General features: G+C 45.3%; 2 protein-coding genes across 4 annotated transcripts in view; one reads left to right on the top strand and one right to left on the bottom strand.

Moving 5' to 3' along the window:
- Positions 1–18,430, bottom strand: part of LOC143956162 (uncharacterized) — a 713,750-nt gene that overhangs the window by 358,215 nt on the left and 337,105 nt on the right. The gene's annotated exons all lie outside the window — the stretch shown is intronic.
- The window catches only part of LOC143956182 (NACHT, LRR and PYD domains-containing protein 12-like), a 52,427-nt gene that overhangs the window by 463 nt on the left and 33,534 nt on the right, over positions 1–18,430 (top strand). For 2 of the 3 annotated variants that reach the window (XM_077466335.1, XM_077466336.1), the window contains exons 2-5: positions 1,503–1,563; positions 4,050–4,334; positions 4,572–4,610; positions 6,540–8,304. In XM_077466335.1, coding sequence (XP_077322461.1) covers positions 1,539–1,563; positions 4,050–4,334; positions 4,572–4,610; positions 6,540–8,304 — 2,114 coding nt within the window. In that variant the 5' untranslated portion in view covers positions 1,503–1,538. Of the gene's footprint in view, positions 1–1,502; positions 1,564–4,049; positions 4,335–4,571; positions 4,611–6,539; positions 8,305–18,430 lie in introns of those variants that run through there. The other variant, XM_077466337.1, reaches the window with a different exon arrangement.

Genomic DNA, 18,430 nt, shown 5'->3' with positions numbered 1-18,430 from the left:
ATTCACATTGGGGGTTTAGATCCATATTTTAAGAGCAGCTTTTAGAGGCATAAAGAAAGCCCCAAAGCTGCATTTGGAGAAGAGATTATTATCACAATTTACACATGAACGTGCCTAAGCGTGTATAAATGCGTGTTAATGCACATATATTTATTCTAGTGGGTAGAATACGTAAATATTCTAGCCAATAGAATTATTTTATGCTCAAATTTTTCTAAACGCCGGACACCTGTAAACGCCAATAAACCTGCATACACGTAAGTGAAAATGTAAGATATTAGAGGCATTTTTTTCTGCCGACTTCTGCCAGAATATATTCAGAGCATCAATTCGTAAGCCTGTGTACATGAAGCTTTTTGCTGGTAAGTTGCCAGGAAATGACAGCACCCGGTTGTCTCATTCTGTTAGTAAACACAGTGACTGGTCAGTCCCTTCATCTATATTAGACCCTTATCCTAGATGAGGGTCCAATATAGATGGTAACAGGAGATCCCATGCTAAAAAAAGAAAAACAAAAAAGGTTCCCGGTAAAAATACATACCAGACCCTTATCTTTGTCCGATGTTGATGTCAAGGAGGACCCCACAAAAAAAATAAAAAATATTATTAGAAATAAAATTTTAGAAATGGTCACTGCCAGCCCCTATATTATAGCCAGGCATACCACACTGTATAAGTATTTTATTAAAACGAGGCATGTAAATACCGTTTTAGAGCTATCTTCAGGCCAGTCACGTGAATCATGGCCGGTCTCCAGGGCTACTGCAAGAGGGACTGAGTGCCCATGTGACCTCCCCGGCTGAGGCCGTGAGTCATGTAACCGGCCTAAAGATAGCTCCAAAAAGTTATTTACGTGCCTCGTTTTAATAAAACACTTATACGGGTGTGGTATGCCTGGCTATATAGAGGGGCTGCCAGGGATTTACACTTTTGGGTAAACAACCACTTTAAGGTGGAGCCCCATGCAAAAAAAAATAAGTAAAAAAGCATTAGGTTCCCTCCAAAATCCATTCCAGACCCTTAGCAAAGCATGCAGCCTGGCTGGCCAGGGAAATGGGTAAAACAAACATGCAGCCCCCCTCCTGAACCATGCCAGGCCCCATGCCGCCAGCATGGGTGGGTACCTTGCCAGGGAGGACCCTCTGAAAGCATCTCGTCCCCTGTTAATGAGTACAAAGGCCCATTTCCAACAACTATGGTCTGTGGTTGTACCCCATTTTAAAAATGATGGGGTCCCAGATACTGGCCCTATCCCCTATGTGAATGAGTATGGAGTATATAGTACTTCTTGGCTGAGGTGAAGAGGCAGACGGATGACATCATGATCTCCACCTCAGCCAATTAATTTATAGAATACTAAAAGAGACACAAACCCTCAGAAAGGAAGCCAAACGTTGGGCATGTTAGGCAAAGACCAAATTCCCCCTAGAGTTCATTGATTCCATTGTAGGTAAATGTGGTGTCATTATTGTCAGACTGTTTGATATTTGTGTTTGTTCTAGGTGATGTAAGCTCTGGTCTTCTCCTGCCCTGGTGTCATGGCGGCCTCCTCCTCCTCACAAGGTATGCCTGCTTATAGCAACTATTTTGTCCAATGTATTCCTCCGTCTTTCATCTCTAAACATAAAGGAAGCTATAAAACCTGACGGGTGTAACAGGTTGTGTAATCAGCTACATGAAGAGACGGAGGGTAAGGCCGCATGCACATTGGGTATGCATGTAATGTGCCCTGCTCCCACGTAATGTGCCCTGCTCCCACATAATATGCTCTGCATCCACATAATGTGCCCTGCTCCCACGTAATGTGCCCTGCTCCCACGTAATGTGCCCTGCTCCCATGCAATGTGTCCTGCTCCCACGTAATGCTCCCTGCTCCCACATAATGTGCCCTGCTCCCTCTTAATGTGCTCTGCTCTCACATAATGTGCCCTGCCTCCATGTAATGTGTCCTGCTCCCCACAAAATGTGCCCTGCTCCCACAAAATGTGCCCTTGCTCTGTCTCTTGCCTCATTTAATGTGTCCTACTCCCACATAATGTGCCCTGCTCTCACATAATGTGCCCTGCCTCCATGTAATGTGCCCTGTGCTCTGTCCCTTGTCCCATGTAAGGTGCCCTGCTCCAACAAAATGTGCTCTGCTCCCATGTAATGTGTTCTGCCTTCATTTAACTACTTTCAGACCGGACCATTTTGCTGGCTTAAGACCAGAGCATTTTTTGTGATTCGGCACTGCGTCGCTTTAACTGACAATTGCGCGGTCGTGCGACGTGGCTCCCGAACAAAATTGACGTCCTTTTTTTCCCACAAATAGAGCTTTCTTTTGGTGGTATTTGATCACTCCTGCAGTTTTTATTTTTTGCGCTATAAACAAAAATAGAGCCACAATTTTGAAAAAATGCATTATTTTTTACTTTTTGTTATAATAAATATCCCCCAAAAATATATAAAAAAACATTTTTTTCCCTCAGTTTAGGCCGATACGTATTCTTCTACATATTTTTGGTAAAAAAAATTGCAATAAGCGATTATTGATTGGTTTGCGCAAAAGTTATAGCGTTTACAAAATAGGGGATAGTTTTATGGCATTTTTATTAATAATTTTTTTTTATTAGTAATGGCGATTTTTATTGTGACTGCGACATTATGGCGGACACATCGGACATTTTTGACACATTTTTGGGGCCATTGTCATTTATACAGCAATCATTGCTATACAAATACAGTGATTCCTGTTTAAATGACACTGGCAGTGAAGGGGTTAACCAGTGGGTGGCAGTGTAGGGGTTAAGTGTTCCTAGGGGCGTGTTACTAACTGTTGAGGGCTGGGCTTTCTTTTAGTGAACACTGATCTCTGCTCCAATCACATGGAACAGAGATCAGCGTCACTTGTTGCTAGGCAGAAAGGGGAGATGCTGTTTACAACGGCATCTCCTATTTCAGCCGCCCCTTGAGACGATCGTGGGTATGCCTGTGGCGATCGAGTCCGCGGGACCCGCAACCGGACTCACGGGGGTCCCAGCCGTCACCCGCAAGCGCGACCGGCGGCGCGCTCGCGATGGCAGGGCGGCATTTAAAACTAGACGTACCCGTACACCAATATGCTTGCCCGTGCCATTCTGCCGACGTAGATCGGCGTGCGCCGGTCAGGAAGTGGTTAATGTGCCCTGCTCCCATGTAATGTGTCCTGCCTCCATGTAATGTGTCCTGCCTCCACGTAATGTGCCCTACTACTCCCACGTAATGTGCTCTCATATAATTTACCCTGCTCCCACTTAATGTGCCCCGATTCCATGTGATGTTCCCTGCTCCCATGTAATGTACCCAGCTTCCATGTAATGTTCCCTGCTCCCATGTAATGTTCCCTTCCTCCATGTAATGTACCCTGCTGCTATATAGTGTGCCCTGCCTCCATGCAATGTGCCCTGCCTCCCCTTCATGTAGTGTGCCCTCTTGAGCCTCTGTAACCTGCCCTGCTACCCCCCCCCCCCCCCCTCCAACACACACACACACACACAGTTTATCTAAATATGAATGGATCATCTCAACAAAAAAGAAAGCACAAGTTTAACATTAAATACTGTAGGTACATTTTAATATGTATAATTTTATTATTATTATTATTATCAACAGCTCGCTGATCATACCAATGTTCCATGAGCTGTAGATCTGAATATTATTTCAGGGGTTCCTTGAGTTCTCAAACTTTTTGTCAGGGGTTCCTTAAAGGTAAAAAGGTCTAGAAACACTGGTTTAGGTAGTGCAGACCTTTTTAATCACTTATTAAAATACAACAACATAGAAGTGGTACCATGCTATATTTTTGAGCTTGCAGACAAATATTATCTGTCTGTCTGAGAGAGAAAAATTCCCTAAAAATGTACAGACCAATTTCCTAATTATATGATATCTTGATATTTATTTATTTGGATGTGCAAAACCTTTCATATGTTCTATATTGAACAATTAACGGTCAGAATAGAACTATGCTAGTGAATTTCATGACTTCAAGTTGGCCTGAATTTTTTCGGTGGTGGGATATCATTTTACAGGACTGATGAATTGGCAAAGCCCCGGAGATCTCATCATATATTCTCTGGAAGACCTGAAAGGAAGTGACTTCAAGAGATTTAAGAATAAATTGTCTGATTTCTCTTATGGAGATCAACCTCCCATTCCCAAAGGAAAACTGGAAAATGCAGATTGTATCACCACAAAGGATCTCCTGATAGACACATATGGAGAGGAGGAAGCTCTGGATGTCATGGTTAAAGTCTTGACCCTGATCAGTCTGCTGGGACCCGCAAATGACCTCCAGAAAAGGAGAGCAGAAATAGGTGAGTCCCTGTCTATAACGACAATTTCATAAAAACACTCACTAATAATTACCAGTATGAGGAGGATGCAGAGAACTTTTCTGAAATTAAATTAAAAGGTCCATTAACCTGATGAACAAACTGAGGTACATACATTTTATGGGAGGTTACCAGACCTGAGATCCGATCCAAAGCAAAGACATTTTTCTACATTCAGCCATTTATCTATTAATCTTATAAAATGTGTTTTTTTTGCAGCTCAGTTGGGGACACTCATGACCAGCAACAGATTAACAGGTCAGTAAAATATCCACTTAAAAAAAGTTTTTCCAAGATTATTCTATTACACCACATTTTCATATTAAAGACACAAATTTTAGCTTTAATCATGTATTTTTTTTATGAGTATGAGTAATAAAGTTATATGAATTTTGATTCCATCTCTGGTTTTAGTTGGGGCAGTAAATTATTTTTTAATATTCCTTTGTTATTATTGTATATAACAGTCCATTCTTGATTTGAACTGTACACAGTTTATTTATATATCAACCAACTAATATGCTTAATTTGGTTTCAATGGTATAGCATCAGGGGTTGCAGGGATCACAACGGCTGCCCCTGCCCATGTTTCAGGACTTCTGCAGCTTCCTTGTCACATTTGATTTTGCAGGGGAAGCAATTATAGGATCTGATCCCCTGTATGGCCCAGTCTGCAGCAGCTGAAAGCCTGCTTCTCCTCCTCTCCCTCCCGCTGCTTTCTGCTACTGTATAGAGAACCATACAGGGGACTGATTTCTGTAAATGCCTCCCCCGCCAAACCAATCACCCTCTCTCTGCTCCATTCTCTTCCCCTTGCTGCCTGTCACCCCTCTCCCCATGTGCTCCCCTCAGCGCTGCCAGCTTCCCTTCCCTTCTTGCCCATCAGCAGCCGCAGGCACATAGGGGAATGCTTCAGGGAGGAGAGAGGAGGAATGGGCTGGCTAATATGTCATTTACCAGCCCCTTCCTTTTCTGAAAGAACACAGTCAGTGATTGGTACTGATCACTTACTGGGGTTGACTTGATTTACTACACGCAAAAAGGTGTCCAGAGCTTAGTGAATGAGCAGAAGCTCTGCTGACTTCTATAATCCAATCATGTGCAGGCAAAAATGTTGTTTTTTATTTTTATTTTCCCCAGACGTGATTGGGTACTCTTTGCAAAGTGAAGCCTTACTACTTTTACTAAACTCTGGAGCAACTGCACTTGCAGAGGGCAACTGCACTTTGTAGAGGGCAACTGCAGTCTATTTGCCTTTAGTAAATCAACCCCATGGTGTTCATTTATAACTGAATGTTTACTATGCTTCAGTTTATCGATGAACAGGAAGACTGTGCAGAGCTCTTCCTGTTCATTAATTCTGGCTGCAGAGGAAGTGACTGGGGAATCTTTCCTTAGTCTCTTTCTCTATCTCAAAAGTGAGACTTCAGGGATGTCTTTAGACCCCTAATATTTCACCAAAACCCCCCCAAAAAGCATTGTGAAAAAAAATGTAAGGGCTTATTCACACAGTTTCTCTGACTTGTTCAGTGTGAATGAGCTTTTTTTTTTTTTACTGACAGGCAGCAGGATGTATTTATGACAGATGAGAACAATAGGGTCTCTTCTGTCATAAATACCCTGCCTGTCAAAGGATCTTAAATACATAGGATTTAATTGGATGCACACTGTCTGTGTCTGGGGCCATATACATGCATCCACACATCTGTCAAATCAGGACCTGCGGCTGTGTTCATACAGTTGCTGCTTCCCCATAGAATAATATAGGCTGCCTGCACACAGCTTCAACCAAATAAAAAATAAATTCTGGTTCCTAATGTACAAGCCACAGCACCCATGTGAATGAGTCTCAAGACCTCCTTTTTTTATTAGCTCAATACAATTCTATCTTTTAGATTTAGCAGGAATTTTGTAAGTTATATTGTGTTTGTGTCCACTAATAATGATTTTATTGTAAACAAATATATGTACATAAAGATCTGAAATAACTCTTTAGCCACTTGGAGTATCTTTGCGTGAGGTGAAACCAGCGGGTTGTATTGAGGGGCTCCAGGTCAACTTTTGCATTGGGGCCCACAAGCTTCAAGTTATGCCTCTGTGTGGTTTAACCAATTTTTCATGTTTTCTTAATGTAATTTCATGTCCATCTAAGTGATAGAAGATTTTTCTTCCTCTCATGTCATGTAGAGTGTAAAATGGAATACATGGACTCAATGAAGGAGGATTTTCAGCGGATTAAAGAACATAACGCTTGTAGAGGGGAGACTGTTAGCTTACAAAATACTTACACCAATTTACAACTAATAAAGGGACCCCAGATCATGGAAGAAAAGATGCATGAAATATTAAATTCAGGCAAAGGACATCTACAGAACTTGAAGGAAAAATCTGATAAATATTCCCAGACGACAATTGAGACACTGTTTGATCCAGAGGAAGATGGTTTCACCCCCAAGATTGTGGTGCTACAAGGACCTGCTGGGATTGGAAAAAGTATGACCTCCAGGAAGATCATGCTGGACTGGGCTTCAGGGAATCTTTACCAAGACAAGTTTAACTTTGTGTTTCATCTGAGCTGTAGAGAACTCAACACCATCACTGGACCCATAAGCCTCGTGGGACTTTTATCCAGAACCAGCAAACTGAGTTCAGATGACCTGGTGTCTATTCTGAAGGATCCTGCTAATCACAGAAAACTTCTCTTTATGGTTGATGGATTTGATGAATTGAGTTGGACTCTGGAAAAGAAATCTGAGGTTTGCCATGACATTTTTGAACAAACACATAAAGACTTACTTCTCCAGAGATTGTTTAGGAAACAGATTCTGAAACAGTCTTCTCTGATCATCACCACAAGGCCACTGGCCCTGGAGAAACTTTACTCATTTGTTGATAAATCACGTGATGTTGAAGTCATGGGGTTTACAAACAAAGATTGTGGGAAATATTTCCACAACTTCTTTAAAAATAAAAAGCATGCTGATAAGGCTCTCAGTCTTGTAAAAGACAATGATGTTCTGTACCCAATGTGTACTGTCCCCATTGTATGTTGGATTGTGTGCACTGTGATGAAACCCCAAATAAAACAGGACTTGGACTTATTGCAGTCTAAAACAGCCACCTCTGTATATCTCCTGTATCTGAAGGGTCTAATAAAGCACCATTGTAGGGAGCAGCCAACAAACACCTGCCTAAAGAAACTGTGTGCTCTGGCTAGGGACGGAATTTTGAACCAGAAAATTTTGTTTGAGATGGAAGATCTAAATAGACATGGACTTTCTCTGTCTGAGGTTGAGTCTGTGTTTCTGAATGAAAACCTCTTTCACCTGGACATCGACACCCAAACCTGCTACAGCTTCAACCATCTGAGTGTACAGGAGTTCCTGGCTGCTCTCTATTATGTGCTGGATGATGGTTCTGGAAATGAAGAAGGGACTACTGGATTGGGAAAGGGAACTTCCATTCCAGAGATCTGTAAAGGAGATTCACTCTCAATAATGTGTAAAGAATACCCACATTTAGCATTAGCTGTGCGCTTCTTGTTCGGGCTGCTCAATGAAAAGGAAGTTAAAACATTTTCTAAAAGCACAGGCATCAACATTTCCCCCCCAGCCAGACAAGCAATGGAAGAATGGCTTATGGGACAATGTCTCTTGAAAGACTCACATACAGGAAACACCTGGGCAACCTATTCTATTGAAGCCATTTTATGTCTGTATGAGACTCAGAACAAGGAAATCATCAGGAGAATCATCTCATATTCTTCACATTTAAAATTGATAGATGACTGGAAGGGTGGTTTCCCGATGATAACAAAAAATTATTCTAAACAGCTGTGCTATTGCTTGATGACTTCTGAAAGTCTCCAGGCGCTCTCTTTCACATACTTTGTATTGGAACCCAAACACCTGCAAATGTTATCCTCATTATTACACGGATGTCAAGAGCTCAGGTAAGGCAGTGGTGAAGATAATAGGATTTTTATATACAGCTTACCTGTAAAATCCTTTTCTTGAGAGTACATCACGGGACACAGGAGCTTCATTACATAGTGGGTTATATAGGCACCTCTGGTGATTGGACACTGGTTGACCCAATTAAAGAGAATTCCTCCCCTATATAACCCCTCCCATTAGGGAGGCACCTCAGTTTTGTAGCAAAGCAATAAGAAACCACGTAAAACCCAAGAGGGGCGGGAGCCCTGTGTCCCGTGATGTACTCTCAAGAAAAGGATTTTACAGGTAAGCTGTATATAAAAATCCTATTTTCTTGATCATACATCACGGGACACAGGAGCTTCATTACATAGTGGGATGTCCCATAGCAATGCTCAGGTTGAGGGGAGGGAGACACAGATCATAATTCAAGACCGCCAGGGACCTGAGGACCTAAACTGCAGCCTGCAGAACACTGCGCCCAAAGGCGATATCCTCCTGCCCTCTGACATCCACCTGATAGAATCTGGTGAATGTGTGGACTGATGACCAAGTCGCAGCCTTACAGATCTGAGCCAGGGAGGCCTGGTGATGCACTGCCCAAGAAGCACTTACAGCCCTAGTAGAGTGCGCTTTCACCTGAAAAGGAGGAATCTTCCCCTTTAAGTCATAGGCCTGAGAAATAACCTGTCTGATCCACCTCGAGAGAGTGGACTTTGACGCTGCCTGACCCCCTTTTAGGGCCTTCTGGCAGAATAAATAAACAGTCAGTTTTCCTTATCTGAGCAGTTGCTTGAAGATAAAGACTGATTGCTCTAACCACATCTAAAGTGTGTAAGGATTCTTCCTCTGTGGACTGAGGGTTTGGAAAAAAGGATGGTAGGATTACATCCTGATTCCGGTGAAAACCTGAAACTACCTTAGGTAGAAAGGACCTGTTGGGACGCATGACCACTCGGTCCTTATGGATAATTAAATAGGGCTCTTTACAGGAAAGAGCTGCCAATTCTGATACCCTTCTAGCCGTGGATATGGCTACTAGGAACACCAGCTTCTTTGTCAGGAGAGTTAAAGAAGCCAGATGCAGAGGTTCAAATGGTTGGGCTTCTAAGGCCGAGAGAACCAAATTCAGATCCCAAGGGCATACCGGAGGTTTGACTGGCGGTCTCATCCGCATAGCCCCCTGGATAAAAGCCCATACTAGGGAATGTGATGCAAGCGATCTTTGAAAAAAAGACCGATAGGGCCGAAATCTGCACCTTGATGGTGCTTATGGCCAAATTCATTTCAAGGCCTGATTGGAGAAAGGCCAAGATTCTGCTAATGACATACCTTCTAGGATGCCATCTCCTGGGTTCACACCAGGAAACATATGCCCTCCAGATCTTGTAATAGATACGCCTGGAGGCCGGTTTTCTGGCATTGACCAGAGTGGAGAGGACTGGCCCCGAAAGACCACGGCCTCTCAAAATGTGGGTCTCAGCAGCCAGACCGTCAAATTCAGACTGCGTAAAGCAGGGTGGTAAATTGGACCCTGTGAGAGCAGATCTGGCCGGAGAGGGAGGGTCCATGACCTGCCCACTGCCAACTTCATGATTTCTGCGAACCATGGTCGCCTGGGCCAAGCCGAGGCCACTAGAAGGACCGGCTTCGTCTCCCTCTTGACCCTTCCCAAGAACCTCGATAACAGCGGGCTCGGGGGGAAGGCATAGATCAGATTGTACTGATCCCAGGGAACTGTCAGAGCATCTGACCCCTGAGCAAGTGCATCTCTTGTCCTTGACACAAAGTTGTCCAGTTTCTTGTTGAATCTGGACGCAAACAGATCCACGTCTGGAGTGCCCCACTTGTAACATATGTCTTGAAACACATCGGGGTGCAGAGCCCATTCTCCTGGGCACAACTGCTGGCGGCTGAGATAATCTGCCTGCCAATTCTTCACTCCTGGGATGAAGACTGCAGAGAGGCACGGAACATGCTCTTCTGCCCAGACAAGTATGCGATTCACCTCCTTTTGGGCCACCAGACTTCTGGTACCGCCCTGGTGATTGATGTAAGCCACTGCGGTGGCATTGTCGGACTGAATCCGAACTGGGAAACCTCGCAGTCTGTGAGACCACTCTCTGAGTGCCATGTAAACTGCCCGAATCTCCAAGATATTTATGGGCAGCAGACTTTCGGTCGCAGACCATTTTCCCTGCGAGCATGTTTCCTGCAACACGGCTCCCCAGCCTGTCAGGCTGGCATCCGTGGTGACAATCTTCCATGAGAGGGGAAGAAAGGTTTTGCCCTTCAGCAAATTTTTGGTCTGTAACCACCAGACAAGACTTTTGCGTGCCCGAGGGGATAAACGCATAGGAAGATCCAGGGATTGGGGCTTCCTGTTCCAAATCGCAAGGATGCATCTTTGCAGGGGCCTTGAGTGGAACTGGGCGAATGGAACGGCCTCGAAAGAGGCGACCATCTTTCCCAACAGTCTCATGTACAACCGAATGGAGGAAGATCTTCTGCCCAGAATCAGGCGCACTAGATCTCCAATGGCCAAGGCCTTTGGCTTTGGAAGGAACACCCTGCCTTGAGCGGTGTCGATAATCAGACCCAGGTAATCCAACCTGGTGGTCGGTTGTAAAGACGACTTTTCTAGGTTTATAATCCAACCTAGGCGGCCCAGATGTTCTAGCGTTTTGGTGACGCTGCTCTGTTGCAGTTCTCTCTACGAGAAGCAAGTCGTCTAGGTAAGCCATGACGGCTATGCCCTGAACTCTTAAGATTGCTAAGAGAGGGTCTAGAATCTTCGTGAAGACTCGAGGGGCCGTGGCTAGGCCGAACGGCAGGGCCACAAATTGAAAATGGCGCTGCTCTATCGCGAACCTCAGAAACTTCTGGTGTGCGGGAAATATTGGCACATGGAGATATGCGTCTTTGATATCTATTGATGCCATGAATTCTCCTCCTTGCAGGGAGGAGACCACAGTGCGTATTGACTGCATCCGGAAGGTCTGGATGTGTAGAAACCGGTTTAAGTCTCTCAGATCCAAGATAGGTCTGACACTTCCGTTTGGTTTTGGAACGGTGAAGAGATTCGAATAGAAACCTGAACCCTGATCTTTCGGGCTCACTTCTACTATCACACCCTGGGATAGTAATTGATCTAAGGCCAGAAATAGCGGTCTCTGCTTTATCGGATCCCTGGGGATCCTTGACCTTAGAAAACGGGAAGGTGGAATCTCCTGAAACTCTAGCCTGTAGCCCAGAGATACTGAAGAGATCACCCACTTGTCCTGAATCTCTTCCCGCCAGGCGCCTGCAAACTGCAGGAGCCTTCCCCCCACTCGGCCGAGCGGGGGCGCCCCTTCACAAGGATGTCTTGGAGGTCTGCTTGGCAGGCTTCCGCCCCCAAGTCTTTTTCTGTCCCTGGGCTCGGCCCTGAGGCTTTCCAGCCGAGGAGGGCTGGGAAGGCCGTCGCCACTGTTTAGAGCTTGATGCTTCGGGAGAGAGAGTACGCCTGAATGAAGGACGTTTACTCTTCTTGACTGGAAGGAGTGTAGATTTACCTCCCGAAATATTTTGGACGAATTTATCTAATTCCTCTCCAAACAACCGTTCCCCTTTAAATGGGAACCCAGCCAAATGCTTCTTGCATGACATCTCAGCAGCCCAATTTTTTAGCCATAGAGCCCTACGCATGTGTACCAACATGAGGGACAAACGTGATGCTTGTTGGACAGAATCCAAAATCGCATCAATTATGAAACATAAGATGTGAGGCATCTCTGCATATTTCTCTACTTCCTCATTAGGAAGGAGTTCAAACATCTGTTTAACCTGTTCCTTAAGGAACTGACACAACCCCACGGCTGCGACTGTAGGTTGCACCACAGCGCCGGCCATGGAAAAGGAGGCTTTTAACAAGGTTTCCAGCCTTTTGTCAGCTGGATCCTTAAATACCTGTGCATTATCCAAAGGACAAGTTAGGTTTTTATTCACACAAGAGATAGCCGCATCCACAGATGGGGCCCCCCATTTCTTGGTGAAACTTTCCTCCACGGGATAATACATAGAAAACCTCTTGGGAGGAGTAAACAGTTTATCGGGATGTCCCCAGTCCTTATACATCAAGTCAGCCATTAAAGGATGAATTGGGAAGGAACAAGCAGTCTGTGGGGCTTTCCTGACTCCCAGGGAAGAGACAGAGGATGTAGCGACTTCAGCAGCTGGCATTCTGAACGTGGTACGCACCAATTCAATGTAATACTGCACCTGCTTTCTGAGTGCCTGGGAGGAGGGGACTAACTCCTCATCCTCTGACTGATCCGACTGCTCATGATCCCTTTCCAAAGATAGGGATCTCTCCTCATTTTCAGAGCAGCTGTCTGAGAGAGGGATTTCAGCAGAGGGAGGGGATTTACCCCTTTTCTTGCTATCTTTTAGGGAAGCAGAAATAAAATTCATTATCCTCCCTTCAAAACTCTCCAATGAAGCCCTAAGGGAGTCCTCAGTGACATAGACCGGGGCTGCGACATTAGGAGAGGCTGCAAAGCCTGAAAGGGGCACTGACTCGTCTTGAGATGCAGGCTCCACTCTTGCAGAGGGGGATGGTAATCTGCATGCACTCTTGGAACCCCTGGACCTAGGCGGTGACCTGCCAGTGCTTTTGTTACCTGCCCCTGAAACCCTCTTACGAGGAGACATAGTACTGAGCTACAAAGCAGAGTTACTAGTGTAAAATGCAATCACTTTGTTGTGCTTAAAGTCTCACAATAAATCAATATAAGCTTAACTGCACAATATGATGCCGAGTAGGTGTCTTAAGGTTCGCCTGGATCCAATTCCACGGATGCTTACAGCCCACAGCTCCTGTGTCTCACCTTACAGTCCCCTGATGCTCTGGGCTTTTAAAAACGGCCGTTTTGGCGCCTGCATTGCAGTCTGGAGCACTTGATTGTGCACAGCTGGCAACCAGACCCCCCCCCCCCCTTTCCCTATTAGGCCGGGAGCGCGCCCGCGCGCGTGCACGAGGACCGCGGGATCCGGGGGGGGAAGGGGAACCCAAAAGGAGTGACCTGGGACCCCCTGATCTGCGTGGGACCCCTTTTTTACTTTTATTGTGGCAGGGACTGTAAGGAAACGTGAATAGCTGGGAGAACCAGGCATTTCACTGAGCGTGTTTGTTTGAAAGGCATGTAAGTATGCATCAGGCTTGCTCTTACTCCCTCAAGTGGTGGAAACCAGGTAAGACATACAACTACTCACAATGAAGAAATCCATTCATATATTAAATATATAGGATGACTTCCCATACCTGTTCCCCGCCGCAGGAATTGCTGATTTCAGACCAATTCCAGCCTTCACCCATCACGGCGGGTATTGTTAGCCAACCTTCAGGCGTATCTGGGGTTCTTACGAAAAGATCCTCCTACCTGGGCCTTGTAAAAAACTCTGCCAGAAACTTACGGGCGCCCTGAGTAAACAGTACCCCAAGTCTGGTTGTCCCAGAGTCCAGTCTTCCAATGGAGAGGACTTACAGGCAAAACCTTGTGTCTTCGGCAGACGAGGCCCGGGTACCATACCATCTTGGGAGTCAATTATCGGCCCGAGGTATGGATCCGGTTTGTTGTAGCCCTTCGGCCCTCGCCGGGACCCGCATAGAGCTAAGTTTTACGTGACCATCGACCAGACACTGGCGAAAAAACTGAGGTGCCTCCCTAATGGGAGGGGTTATATAGGGGAGGAATTCTCTTTAATTGGGTCAACCAGTGTCCAATCACCAGAGGTGCCTATATAACCCACTATGTAATGAAGCTCCTGTGTCCCGTGATGTATGATCAAGAAATGTAAATTACCGAAATCCAAAAGATTTTACAGTTTCAGTTCCAGTTTTTAATTATTCTGATTTTATTGAATTTTTTGGGAGAAAGGATGTACAATTTACTAAATAACAAAGAGTAGTCACTTATATAAAAAAAAAACACAGTAAAGAAAACATCTTGTCTTGTCTTAGTAAAGAAATACTGTAAAGTAAGGATACTTTCAAAAATATATATCTTAATTGTTTATTCTTTATCAATTTACAAAATGCAAAGGGAGAGAACAGAAGAAAAATCTAAAATCAAATCAATATTTGGTGTGACTACCCTTTGACCTCAAACCAGTATCAATTGTTCAAGTTACTCACAGTGCTTGTGCACACAGTTTTTAGAGGAACCTCGTCAGGTAGGTTGTTCCAAACATCTTGAAGAACTAACCACAGATCTTCTGTGGATGTAGGCTACCTTAAAAATAAACTATTAACATTTCTATTTATGAAAGCATTCTTTATTTACAGTATTTTTTCACAACTGCCTATAACTTTACACAGTAATGTACAAAAGTTTTGATAATGACACAAATATTTAAGAAAATCAAATTTCTTCATTAATTTATGCAAAATGTTATTCTGCTACATATTTTTGGTAAAAAAAAATCCCAATAAGTGTATATTGATTGATTTGCACAAAAGTTATAGCGTCCAAAAACCATGGGATATGGTAATCAGCGACTTATATTGGGACTGCGATATTGCAGCAGATAAATCGGACACTAAATTAAACTTTTTTGGGGACCAGTGACACTGACACAGTGGAACCTCGGTTTGCGAGTAACGAGGGTTTCGCAAAATGAGCACTGTATTTCTAAAAATCCTATCTTGGTTTGCAAAACGAGCAGGATTTAGGCCAAAAGAGGTGTGCAGTACCGCTTTTGGCCTGAGGTGGGGGGCACCAGAGCCGAACAGTGCCAAACGTCGGAAAGGCCCGAGGACAATTCGACTGACCTCGGCAAACCTTGGAAAGGCTCGTAAACGGCCAAAGTCAGCCAAAGTGTGCCATTTCCGAGGCTCTCTGGTGCCCCCCGCCTCTGGCCGCATGCGGTATTGCATCCCATTAAAGTCAATGCGGAACAAATAATTTTCCTTTCCATTGACTTCAATGGGAAAACTTGCTTTGATATGCGAGTACTGTCACTGTACTAATGACACTGGGTGGGAAGGAGTTAACATCAGGGACAATCAGTGGAGTGCTTGCTAACTGTGGGGGAGGTGCTTGCACTGTTGGAAGGCAGAGTCATGTTCCTGTTTAGCAGAAACACAGGATCACTACCTTCCCTACAGACAGAACGGCAATATACCCTGTTTACATAGGCAGAGCGCCGTTCTGCTTATTTCTGGAATGACTGGCATGTCCACTGGACCCGCTGATTGGCTCCCACTGTGATCGATCACAGTGGGAGTGGGTGGCTGGCAGCAGGCATCCGCACCCCAGAAGTGCAAAATCACATACCTGTATGTGATTTTGCACAGGAGAGCCACCTTGCTGCCGTATATGCATTGCATTGAGGCAGAAAATAAATCCAATCACTGATCTGATGAAAAAAGGGTGTATTGATTAAATCTATATTCATCTGAATATGGCAAGTTTGGGGGGTCGGGGGCATATTTCGGCAATTCTACCTTGGGTGTAGGATAATCTTGCTCTGGCAATGGGCAGTGGACAATGACATGTAATGTCTTTGTAATACCTTTTTTTTTCTTGTAGTTTTCTGTTTGTGACTTCCCCACCAAAGTATGAACCCTACACCATTTCATTTCTAGAGAAGAAAAAAAAAAAATCATTTCAGTTCCTTATGTAGTACCTCTTGATCTTTCCTGGTTGGTTCACCCACAGAGTAATATCAGGGTATTAAGGTAAGACAATGTCTATTTTTTGCAGAGATATGGAAATGTTAGGCAGTATACCGTATATACTCAAGTATAAGCCGAGATTTTCAGCCTCTTTTTTTAGGCTGAAAGTGCCCCCCTCGGCTTATACTCGAGTCACCGCCGTCTGCCTACCCGATCAGCGTGTCGTGCAGACAGACGGCGGCCATTCCACTATTCAAAAGCCAGACCTCCCTGCCTGTGATAGGCGGAACACTCAATTTCCCAGCAATCAGTGTTCCGCCTATCACGGACATCCGCTCATTCTCATACTATGGACGAGGATGAGAGGATGTCCATGATAGGCGGAACACTGACTGCTGGGAAATTGAGTGTTCCACCTATCACAGACGGAGGCGCGGCTTTTGAACAGTGGAATGGCCGCCGTCTGTCAGACGAGGAGGAGAGGTGCGGCATGGCACGGCACACAGAGGCTGCAGAAGGCAAAGAGACAGGTAGGCTGCGATGGACACAGGGATGGACGTGACACAGGGATGGACGGGACACAGGGATGGACGGGACACAGGGATGGACGGGACACAGGGATGGACGGGACACAGGGATGGACGGGACACAGTGATGGACACAGGGATGGACACAGTGATGGACACTGGGATGGACACAGGAATGGACACAGTGATGGACACAGTGATGGACACAGGGATGGACACAGGGATGGACGCATGTCTCACCCTCGGCTTATACACGAGTCAATACGTTTTCCCAGTTTTTTTGTGGTAAATTAGGGGCCTCGGCTTATATTCGGATCGACCTATACTCGAGTATATACGGTATATATTGGTTTTCTACAGTGCTTCCTTGTATCCCCAGTTATTTTTCATTCTCCGGTGGATAGAGCTTTTTTCTCACCTGTCCACTTTGCTCTTGTATTTCCCCTCTTCTTTGCTTCTAATGCCACGTACACACGATCGGAATTCTCGTCGGAAAAAGCTCTGATGGTTTTCCCAACTGAATTCCGATGGGATTTCGCTCAAGCTGTCTTGCCTACACACGGTCACACCAAACGTAGGAGGGGACTAAAAAAAGGAAGTTCAATAGCCAGTAGCCAATAGCCTCCATCTCGTAGTTGAATCTGAGCATGCGTGAGTTTTTGCGTGTTGGAATTGCATACACACGATCGGAATTTCCGTCGGGAGAATTGAGAACCTGCTATCAATTTTTTGCTGGCGGAAATTTAGACAGCTAAATTCTGATGGAGCATACACATGGTCGCATTTTCCGATGAAAAGCTCTCATCAGTCTTTTGCTGGCCTAAATTCCGATTGTGTGTACATGGCATTAGATTAGAAATGGCTTCTTCATAAATGTGAAGTGGCGGCCCGTCCATTAGGGGCGCACCCCTGTCCATGCATCTGACCCCCTGATCTACATGCAGGGAGCTGGACCATGGATTCCAATGGCGGGGAGGGTTGAAGCATGTGATTAGAGCCAGATGCTCTAATAGGCCTCATTCCCATGAGGCAGATCTGCTCAGCAGAGTCCTCCAGCTCAGCGGGAGATCTCTCCGTTGATCTCTGCTGAGCCGGAGGATGACAGGTCCGTCTCTGCTCACTGAGCAGGGAGGGGCCTGTCAGAGTGCCGGCAATTCCTATGGAGGGATCGGACAAAAACAGCATGTCTATTTTCATCAGATCTCATCCCATCCAATCTGCCAGGATTTTAGTGGATCGGATGTCAGTGGGCATGGCAACTACTGACGTCCATCGCTCCATAGACCTGCATGGAGCGTCCGGTCAGGTCCGCCTAAAAAAGTCAGATCAGAATGGTCAGTTCGTGTGAAAGGGGCCATAGCCCACCCAGTTGTGTGACAATAGCGAATTAATATTCGCTATCGCCACACTGATCCTCCTCCCGGCCAATCAGGAATCGGGTCCTAAAAATCCCAGCCGCCACTGTAAGTATGACTGTAAGTATGACCCATTGCTTTCCAGTACATGTGGCTTTGTGATCCTTCTTTAATGCTTTAATTGTTGGTTCTCCACACCTATGGAGAATTCACTGACCCACACACTGATCCTCCTCCCGGCCAATCAGGAATCAGGTCTTGAGACCCGTCACCTGATTGGCTGAAAGGACAGGAAATCTATTGGAAGTTGCTGTGCTGCAGAAGAGGAGGAGAGGACACAGGAGCCACTGCCCACCACCCGTAGAAGATCGCAACCTGCCCGCAACCTAGATGGGGAATGGGCTTGATGGGGAGAGGTGCCTCTGGCCGACCGACCAGGGGGGTGGTTGTTTTCTGCCCCCCCCCCTCCAAAAATAAAAATCCCAGCCACCACTGTAAGTGTGACCCAATGCTTTCCAGTACATGGGGCTTTGTGATCCTTCTTTAATGCTTTCATTGTTGGTTCTCACTACCTATAGAGAATTTTGCTTACGCAGTTGGGTTT

The sequence above is a fragment of the Lithobates pipiens genome, unplaced genomic scaffold, assembly GCF_037356315.1.
Source record: "Lithobates pipiens isolate NorthernLeopardFrog02 unplaced genomic scaffold, aLitPip1_a1.2 Scaffold_35, whole genome shotgun sequence".
Classification (NCBI taxonomy): domain Eukaryota; kingdom Metazoa; phylum Chordata; class Amphibia; order Anura; family Ranidae; genus Lithobates; species Lithobates pipiens.
This window is presented reverse-complemented; position numbering and strand designations above follow the sequence as displayed.